The 10,687-nt window shown below is 38.4% G+C and overlaps 1 protein-coding gene across 9 annotated transcripts in view; it reads right to left on the bottom strand.

Annotated features, from left to right (window-relative positions):
- Window positions 1-2,043: 2,043 nt before the first annotated feature.
- Window positions 2,044-10,687, bottom strand: part of LOC145985419 (uncharacterized) — a 65,131-nt gene continuing 56,487 nt past the window's right edge. For 4 of the 9 annotated variants that reach the window (XM_083119425.1, XM_083119423.1, XM_083119424.1 and 1 more), the window contains exons 5-6: window positions 7,531-7,752; window positions 2,044-4,185 (exon numbers count right to left, since the gene is read on the bottom strand). In XM_083119425.1, coding sequence (XP_082975551.1) covers window positions 4,057-4,185; window positions 7,531-7,752 — 351 coding nt within the window. In that variant the 3' untranslated portion in view covers window positions 2,044-4,056. The remainder of the gene's footprint in view (window positions 4,186-7,530; window positions 7,753-10,687) is intronic. The other 5 variants (XM_083119421.1, XM_083119420.1, XM_083119422.1 and 2 more) reach the window with 2 other exon arrangements.

Below are 10,687 nucleotides of genomic sequence, written 5' to 3'. Positions count from 1 at the left end.
GCACGTTAGACCGTTGACTGTGTGTGACAGGTATGGTCATTGTGTATCGGGAAGAATGCCGCCGAAAATCAGTGCATATTGGGAGGGTTACATAACTGCACTTTCCGACGTAAACTACAGTTATAGTGCCATTATAAAACTGTGCAAGGAGCGTGGATTCACTCTGTCCAGAAATGGCATATCACAGTTGTTTAAAGGGGGCAGGTAAGATGAGGCGTGTGATGATTCCTGTGGGGCAGAAACAGGCCAACTCCCGGCCTGCCACTAGCCGCGCACCAGCTACAATTCAGGTCAGGGCGCTGGTCACCAGGGAGAATCCAGCCACACAGAGAAGTATCGCAAACCGGCTACAAACATCACTGAAGAGTGCACACCATCATTGACCACGATTTGGGTTTGGAAAAGCGACGCAAGGGGCGTGTTCATAAGCTCTTGCGAAAAAAACATCCAGGAACGTCGCACCAACTGTCGAAAGCTTTTTGAGCGGCACCTGTCAGGTGAAAAATGGAACTTCCTTGTTACATTGGACGAGGCATATGTTTATCTTGACTGTCACAAGCCATGTGCAATTTTTTTTCGATCGACAGGTTCAAGGGACTTTCAAAGATGGTTCACTGAATGTAAGGAAAGTTTTGGCACAGGTTTCGTGATCATTGCTGGATACTCGTACAGTGGCAAGCTGACCATACATTGTGTTGCCAAAAATACGAAGGTTAATTCAGATTATTATCAGGCTAACGTCCTGACACCAGTTTATCGACATGTCAAGGCACACATCTTGCTCAACCTGCCTCTTCCTCCAACAAATGGCAGAAGAAACTGGAATTCGTGTCATTTCTTTCACAGACATTCCAGTGAATTCACCTGATGCCTCACCGATGGACTTTTGCGCCTTCGGCCTACTGAAACTAACCTCATCTCGGAGAAGACCCCATACCATTGAAGGGCTATGGAAAACCTGTCAGGAGGAGTGGTTGAGGCTGGACGTGACCACTTTGTGCCAGTCTCCTACAGTGGAAACTTCACTGTCGGGCAATTGCCAAGATGCAGGGCCACCAAATAGAGCACTCTCAATGGTGGTGACATGGTTTCTCTTAAGGTAGGAGTAGTTTGAAATCATCACCATACATCGGAAACAACCTCTGTATAATTAAAAATGATTAAAACATTTCTGAACTCTGATTTTTTGCATCATGTAGATTTTCCTTTCTTTCGATTAGACACTCAAAACTGTTTTCCTGGGTGTTTGTGCAAAAGCCCAGTGTCTTTAAGTGGGAAATTTCCAATTCTGCAACATTTTAAATAAATTTAGTGTCTCTGACACTATGAACAGTATAGTTCAGTTTGTTTTCTTCAGTACAGATTAAACTATAAGCCTACGTTAAAAATACAAGTTTTCTTCAGCAAATCGATAAAACTAAGTACAAACTTTTTTTTCATGAAATTATGAATGCAGAAGGCCCCTCACAGACAGTTGTAACATGATTGCTAAATATTGTAACAACCTGTTGCTGTGCGTTTCACTCGTGGAAAAATTAGGCAATTGCTAATTTCGGAGAAAAAATCCAAAGTAATAAAACATGCCTCTTAATCAAAACTAAGTATTTTTAAAAAAAATTCTCTAGGCTCGTGGAACAATGCAAACATGTATCTCTGAACATTATCAGAGTCACAGTATGTACCAAAAGTCTCATACTACGCAATGATTGTGGCTGGTACATACATGTATCAGCTGGGCATTTAAGGGTCAAGGATCCTAGGTGGGGGGGGGGGAACCTTTGCAGTGGATGCATTGAAGTCTTTGATTGTTATATGCACAGAATACGTAACTTTTTATACTCAAAGATAAATGTTCAATAAGCATTAGTTGCAAATATTTACAGGTATGTCAAAAAAACATCAACTACCAAAAGCAAGTATATGATTATATACATGAGTAGAACCATAATTTATGGAGAATAAAAGATAAAGATTCAGGATCAAAAGACGTATATTAAGTGGCATTCTGGTGTAAAACTGCTGAATATAAAGTTCATTTTAAAAACCACATTTATTACACAAAATAAAAATTTCCCTTGTAATAGCACATTTTTTTAGTTAACAGAGTATTATACAGTTTGTTCCTGTGTAAAGGAGTCTAGTTTTGCTTCTTGAATATTTACAGCAGAATTAATCAATGTTACGTGATTTGCATATAACTCATCATAATTCAGACTTCAGAAAGTGTTGCATACAATTTTGTGTACTAGAGTTTATTTCGTAGTTTGCAGGTCATTTCATGACAAAACATGGTAGGAAAATGCACCTCCACATTTCAAAAATGTGAAAATGAACATTACAGTATGTTATTTCAAATTTTGTGTTTCCGTCAACAATGAAATATGCATGCCTCTAATAACTAGCAAAAGGAAACAAGGTTTTTGTCACAAAAAATTTTATTTACACAATACCATGATTGGTATGAATAAAACATAACCAAACAAGAAGGGTCATATTTGCTAGACAGATTTATAATCAATAACATACAAAACTTTTGTTGCTCCTCTTAAATTTTTTCCATACATTTGAGTATAAAAAAATGGCACGTGTAAAATAACTGGCTTTATTATAATAGCAGAAAATGGATACTAAACCTCTACTTAAAATACCATAAAATTTTGAAGGAATGATACAAATACAAAACTGCTCATGTATTCTGTTTTATGCATTAACAGATCTATACAAAACAATATTAACATTATGCATTTCAATTCATGTAGTGTGTGAATTGTGAAAAGAAACAATACACTTGCATAGAACGTCATGGACTTGTAGCACAAACAAAAGCATAGAGTACTTTTACACAGTAAAGTTTACAGTGGGGGGAAGCATCGCTACTGTACAGGAAAGAGAAGGTAAAGGTTTGGAGTAACAAATCTTTCAAGATATTTATGCAACGAAAAAAAGCACCAGCATAAATGATCTTCAACAGTAAACACACAGCACGAACAGGACAACAAACCATCTACGTATATGTTGCAAAACATGAAAAATGTACAAACGTTTATGCAAAACATAGTCGCACAGGATCACAACTGTGTAGAAAATTTGTCGGATCACGACTGAGTAGAAAATTTGTCAGGCTAAGGACTGGCATGGAATTACCACACTAATGGTTCATCTTAGCATGTTTTAATTGCCAATCCACTACTTAATAAATTTGAGGTAATTTTTCTACACAGTTTATTACCGTTAATTAATGCGTGCCGGTAATTTTTATAATGGTTTTAGATGAACAAATTACAAATATGATAATGCCTTCCTTGCTCCTGTCCACATACACACACAGACATAAGCAGCATTACTGTGCACGCAAGTTTAGTTATACAACTACAACTATTCCTAAACCAAACAGGCATAATTCTTATTGTATATTGTTATTCAAATATATTGTAAATTTAAGTACGTCTCTTCAACTTCTAGTCATATGAGTCACAGACACAGACACACACACACACACACACATATGCAAAAGTAAATTCTACACCATTTTCATAAAATGTCTAATATCCTTGGCATACTTACGTCAACACAAATGAACAGTCTGAACAAAATAGATAAATTAGCCAATGTAACATTAGTTTTACAACAATCTTGCATTTGGTGCACAAAATTTTACAATTACAGCATTTTTCTTCACAGTAATTTGAATAAAAAACTTTATGGATTTTAATCAACTTCCCGAAAAGCAAAATGACACATTCATCAAACACACAGCAGTTGGTATCACTGCAAATTACATCAACAATGGAAAAATCACTAAACTTTAAGAAAATCAACAGCACGAATGGAATATCCATTATACATCAGAAAAATTCCTACAGGGCCAAATGCCTACAGAAAATTAGTATATATAATCACACATAATTATGCAATATGCATTAATATAAGTATTTTGCCTGTAAAATATTGTTAATACATCCAGTTGAATTTCATTAATACCTCTTAGTAAATAATTTAACACTTGGATGATATGCACATTTACCTTTAAATACAAAACACCTATATTCTTCTTTGTCAAACATATTGTGCAAAAGATGGAATGTCGTCCACAAAAGTTACAGGGAACTGTCCTTTTCTCCCGTCAAGCTCGCCATAAAGCCAATCATTGTTTACTCGTCGCAACACCCGGATTTTATCACCTTCCTGGAAAAAATAATATTTATTATCAGCATAGACAGATTGAAAGGCACTGACTGTGAATACCAGCACTGCAATTTAGAATTTTTCTATTCACTTTGGTTTACTGGAAGGGGACGTGGGCACAGGAGTACTTTTTTAATGTAGAATTACCACTATTTCTTTTCTTCTAACTGTGCATTCCGGAAGATGGGATGTAAAAATTTTACTTATTCTGACAGTCGGGATTTCTCACAAAAATTAAAAAATAAACTTTAATCCTACTTTGCTGCAAGGAGTGATTTTCAAATGAGCGCGAAATAGTTTGCATGGACAATGTTAGATAGCATACAGAATTTGAGAGCTTCTTCACTACAAGTGGTACATGCTTGAAACACAGTAGTACACGTATAGCCATAATTTGTCTGTGGTATGGGCCCTCAAATATGGACCGTGATATCAAAGGTGCAGTGAAATTCAAACTTAAATAAACATTCATTACCTCCATGTTAAAATTTAGTTTAGTCTATCTTGCAAATACAGCGATACATACAGTAGAATGAAATAGATTATTGTGGGCTGAAACTGCCACGATGGACATTTTCCAGGCATGTGTATATGATTATTGTCACATTAAAATGATGTTCCATTGTAAGCGCTCGAAGTGTGGGAGACTCGAACAAGTACGAGCGAGATGCAAAAGTGGTCACACACAGTACCCTTGTGTGTACACTGTGGCACATTTGAAAACTGCACACTTTAGAATTTCAATTGCTGTGTTAAGTCCACTTTATGCACAGATAAGCTAATCAGGAGTTAGACACATGGGCCGGTGGAGGGCTCATGGGGGGGGGGGGGTGAACCCCCCAAATCCTACATATATCTAATTTAAATAGTGTATAGTGGAAATTAATTTTACTTTATTAGCAGGATTAAGCATCTTGTGATAACTCCATTAAGCCATGATAACCAAAAATCCAATATGCTGACCAAGGCAGAATTAATTTCATTTTAAAACATAAACTAAACGTTATGTTTCAACCTTCTAGCAAGGTCTTCTTCAGACTCTGTACCAAGTACAAATGAAGTAAGGTACAAAACAGGAAGATATATACAGGGTCCGTAAAAAAAATGCTTACACTCTTTTAAGTGATGGTATCTGCATATTGTTTTTAGAGTTGCATGTAGCATGGTGTTTTCTCAACAGATGTCGGTACCCGTATGGCTCTCTTGACGAACATGTGAAATGGAAGCTAATTTTAAAATGGTGGTTCAAGTTTGAAAATGTCGCTGAAGTTTAACGTGCGTAGGGGCGTGAGTTTACAACACAACCTCCAAGATGCTTGACAATTAAACAGCTTCGCGATAAGTTTGAGATGTATGGTACCATTTGTGATGTGGACAAGGGAAAATCAGAAAGACAGCATACAGGTACGAGTCCTGCTTCTTCGGCTATGGTCTTAGAAAAGTTTGCAACGTCACCTCAGAAGTGTCTGCTACACAATGTGCTCGTGAGACAGGGCTTAGCAGTGCAAGTGTGCAATGCATTCTGAAAGCTGCCAAGTGGAAAGTGTACCAAGATTAATGGACGCATTACATGAGGATGATCATGATCGCAGCATGGAGTTCTGTGAATGGTTTCAGGTAATGGCAGGTCAGGATGAAGAGTTTGTGATGTGACGAAGATTGTGTGGTTTGATGAGACCCAATTCAAACTAAATGGTACAGTGAATCGTCATAATTGTGTTTACTGGGCACCAGAAAATCCTCACATTCATGTCCACAAGGCAGTCAATCTCCCAGGGGTTACTGTCTGGTGTGGACTGTCATCTAGGGGTTTAATAGGACCCTTTTTCTTCGAAGGTACAGTTACTGGCACCAGGTATCTGGAAATGATATGCACATCAATTTTGACAGATACACGTGAATTTTATGGAAACAGTGAGTTCATCTACCAACAAGACGGGGCACCCCCACACTACCACCAAGGCATGTGGGCTCTCCTAGATGAGAATCTGCTGGGACACTGGATAGGACGAAGAGGTGCATTTGAGTTTTCACCATCACTAGATTTAACACCGCTGGACTTTTACCTTTGGGGGACCTTGAAGGATGTGTATGCAGGAAACCACCTACGCTAGAGGCCCTTTGTGAAGAAATTTCAGAATCATGTGCAGAAATCCCTGAAGACACATTGACCAGCATTGTTCAAGCAACCATTCGCCGTTGTGGTATGTGTCTGACCGCTAACAGCAGCCATTTTGAACACCTCAAGCAAGTTAACATGAAGGTGCAGGACGATTGTATTAAACCTGTGAACAGGTGCAGAAAGCTTGTATTAAACCTCTGATATGTAATTTTGTTCAATACTAACACACAATAAAGAATTAGTGATCGTTAAATTGTGTATACATATTTTTGAGGGACTCTGTATACAGAAAAATGACTTCCCTCCAGACACAAGAATATTATAAAGTTGTTTTTCTGGAACATTCCTTTCCTGGTGTTCCAGCAGGTGGCCTTCTCCTGTCAACTGTTGTATCACCTGACAGATAATTTATATAATTTATTTTTTTTATCAAACAAAGGACCCTTTGATTACAAGGTGTCGGCATTTTTACAATGCCACCAGAAGGCATGCTTTAGAACCCCTGTCCTTTGAGGCTTACGGGTGTGAGAAGGTCCAATCAGTTAAAGGTTAACTTGCTGCAACTCCATTTACAATATATTTGAAAGCATTCTTAAATTATTACTATTTCACACAAAAACCTACTTTATCAATAAATTTATATTTACAAATACAAAATTTGTATTTAAAACATTCACATTCACCCAGATCCAACAATTCCTCAACTTTCCCAGGCATTTGAATTATTATTATTTTCTCTGTTCGATCTCAGATTTTTTCGTTAAGTTAATTTCTCTGATTTATTCCCAGGAATTTCATATAAGTGGGAATCCCTTCTCGTCAAATATCTGAGGCAGTCTAAATATTAGGAGCATATAATGCCCCCCCAACCTTCCTGGTGCTGAACAAACAAATCCTTCCCTTCAATTGCCAAAATATGCAGCATTCTTCAATACATCATCTCACCTTTAATCAGTGTTTGAATCATCCATGAAGGGGAAGAAATTGTGCACAGCAAACTACAGATGTAATATTTAACATTGCTTAAGTATTTGCCAATGAAGCAAGGTTTGGAAGTTATACATATAGCAACACAGGGTGAAGATCTACTCTAGTTCTGCCAGGGGTTTCTTCATTTTGGTTGAGCTGTAATTAATCTATTTTAACAAATGCAGAACGTCACACTTGAAACGTTTTCAATTAAATAACATTAACATACATCAATTAGAAAAATAGTACTGTACCTGAAAACCCAGATCATCCCACGTTTCAGGAACAAACGTGTACAAAGCAGTCACTACATCATCTATAGGTGGTGCTGAAACTTCTACTTCTGGTTCACATTCTTTGGGCAAAGGCACAGTCACTTTGATGAAATTTGTTGGAAACATTCCTTGCCTTCCATTAACTTCTCCATAGAACCATTCAGAGTTGATTTGTCGCACAAGGAGAATGACATCATCAGCCTGAAAGAATGGAAAAAAAATCAGAAAATATTGCAACACCTGTACGACAGAACCATTATTCCAGTTCATGAATTACAATTATGTGTTCACAGTGATGCTTTCTTTCTCCTACAATTCTGTATCATCCTACATGAACTGTCATTGGTATTATTACACGGATTTAAATTAAGTGCAATGGACAGTGCTCAAAAAATTATCTTCAAAGCTAGTCACCACGAAAGCACCTACTAGCAATTGTGCATACTACAGTATGTTTTAAAAGTCACGCAATCCAAACTTTGAAAATCTATATCATGAAAATCATAAGAGATAGTTACACCGAGTTTTCTGCACTAAACTAATCCTGTAGGCTATCACTAAGTTCATAAAGTTAGCACTTATCTAAATAAATGCAATTACATTATTTAAAAAAAAAAAACATTGTTAATTTGCTGAAAACATCTGAGAACTGATTTTCAACTATAAATACCAACTCTTAAACAATTTGTGAGATCATTTGTTGGTGTTTGACTGGTGTAAAACAGTTGCTTTGTGAAGTACAGCAGAAGCAGAGCATTTTTATTGTAAGAATGAGTAGTAAAATACTCTTCAGCAATGCCCACGCACTGCTCCAATGAATATGCCATGCTGAATAAATTAACAAAACAGGCACAGTAGCAGTGAAAGTGAGCCAAGATAATTCAATGTAACCAGGGGCAGCTTAGGATTCTGTCAAGAGTCCAATTTCGGCACAAAATCTTGATTTTCACGTAAATGTATAGCCAATACTTAGACACATGTTGCAAGCGACTGTTTGCAATATTTCGACCTGCTAGTGTTGCCATATACAGAGATATGTCCCAAAAATGGCATTTTTCACTCAACCCATAAAATGTTGCACATGACCAATATTGGTCGCAAATGACAGACCTACATGGCATCAGTCATCAAATGTCTAATTATGACCCTTCTCTTACTCAGAAGTTCATTTCTGGAAAAATTTGAATTCTGCTTTCCGTCAGTTATTAACTTATATAATTATCTGTATGGAGTGAACTGAAAATTTTAAGCATTGAAAAATATCTCAATCTATGAGGCTTTATAATGCAGAAAACCCGGTGTAAATATCTCTTACGGTTTTCATGATATACATTTCCAAAGTTTGGGTTGTGTGACTTTTGAAACACTCTGTATAAGATGCTGAGCATCACGGTATTCAAAACATCACTAAATTATTTGAGAAAGCAGGAAATGGGGTGTTTTGGGGACAAAGGGTAAGAAATTGTTACCAACTATGAATGTTCACAATGTTAAATACGGAGAAATTAGTACTCACTTTTATCCGCGAAGCTGTTTTTTCTTCTTTTTCGATTAATTTCAGTGGCCACTGCCACCATCCTCGTTGGAACTTGCTGCGCTGTTGCTTGGCGTGCGTCTTTTGTTCGTAGTTCTCTGGTTGCCGTTAGGTGCGCTGTGCGTCTTGGTACGTCGTCTGCTATTTCCGGGCGATAACTGCTGCAGTAGTGGAATCCAAGTATGGTGCGCTTGCCCGCTATCGATGTTTAGTTCGTGCGGGAAGTGCATTATGGCGTGCGTTTCCTTGATTTTGGTGTCTATGAGCGTGTGGGCAGTGTGTTTGACTCGAACCTTTTGAATTTTATGGCTATTGTATTTGATATGTCTAGCAAGACCGGTAGTGGGTTGGGCTTTTTTCGCATCTGCTAGGTGCTGTTGGATTCTTTCATTGACAGATCTGATGGACCTGCCGATGTAATGAGCCTTGCACTCACACTCAGCATCATATACACCTGGGTTGTCAAGGGGGGAGAGGAAGTACCGTTTGTGCTTGTTCAGTTTGTCAGTTATTTTGGAGTTGGGTTTGTGCGCTACTTTGATGCCAAATGGGAGAAGGGCTTTGGCTATGCGGTTGGAAGTGGTGGGATGGTAGGGGAAGGCAAACCATTTATATTGGTCGCTGGGGGTTGGTTGTGGCTGGGTTGCTTGTGGATGGGTTGATTGTGGTAGGTTAGGGTGTCTGACCTGTATTTCCGCCTTACTGCACCAAGTGGAGAGTTGTGATTCAGTGTAGCCATGCTTCAGGGCTATTTCTGTGATGGTGGCTATCTCCTCTCGTAGATCCTCTTCTTTGCCACAGTAGGAGAAGGCTCTTCGATAAAAGTTTAGCCACACATTGGCTTTTTGCTTAGGGGGATGGCTAGAGAGAGCATGTATGTACTGGTTGCCTGCATCCGGTTTTCTGTAGACGGTGGTTGTGAATTTGTTAAGTGCACGGCTGATGGTGATGTCCAGGAAGTTGATTTTACCAAGTTTTTCATGCTCTACGGTGAAGTTGAGCCTGGGGTGGATGCTATTTAGTTTGTTCACTAGGAGGTTGAGTTCTTCTGCCTTTTTATATACAACTATTGTGTCGTCCGCGTACCTTCCATATCGGATGTGTTGTAGTTCTGGAGTGTGGAGTATCTCTTTTTCAGCCAGGTGCATGACGATGTTGGCTAAAGGAGCTGATAGCGGGTTGCCCATCACAAGGCCCTCGGATTGGTTGTAGAATTTATCTTCAAACTGAAAGTAATTGTGTTTTAGACAAACTTCCAATAGTCTGGTTATCTCCTGAACCTCTAGGGCCGGGATTCTGTTAGTTGTCAGCCATCTTTCCACCGAACGCAGTGCTAGGTCTATGGGGATTGAACTGTACATGTCTACTATATCAATGCTGGCTACTTTTGCACTGTCAGCTTGCACTATTGAAGTTACCAGATTTTTAGCATCGGCACTGTTGCGGAACACGTATGTAAGTTTGTGGTTGAAAAGAGATATTTTGTTTTTTAGCCAGTTTGTTAGGTGAACTGTGGGGTAATTGAAGCCAGCTATTATAAGTCGCATGGGGATTCCAGGTTTATGAGTTTTAGGAATGCCATAGGCAATGGCAGGTGAAGGG

This window comes from Lepisma saccharinum, chromosome 3, assembly GCF_977018435.1.
Source record: "Lepisma saccharinum chromosome 3, izLepSacc3.1, whole genome shotgun sequence".
Lineage (NCBI taxonomy): Eukaryota > Metazoa > Arthropoda > Insecta > Zygentoma > Lepismatidae > Lepisma > Lepisma saccharinum.
Note: the sequence above shows the minus strand (reverse complement) of the source record. Positions and strands in the feature narration are given on the sequence as shown.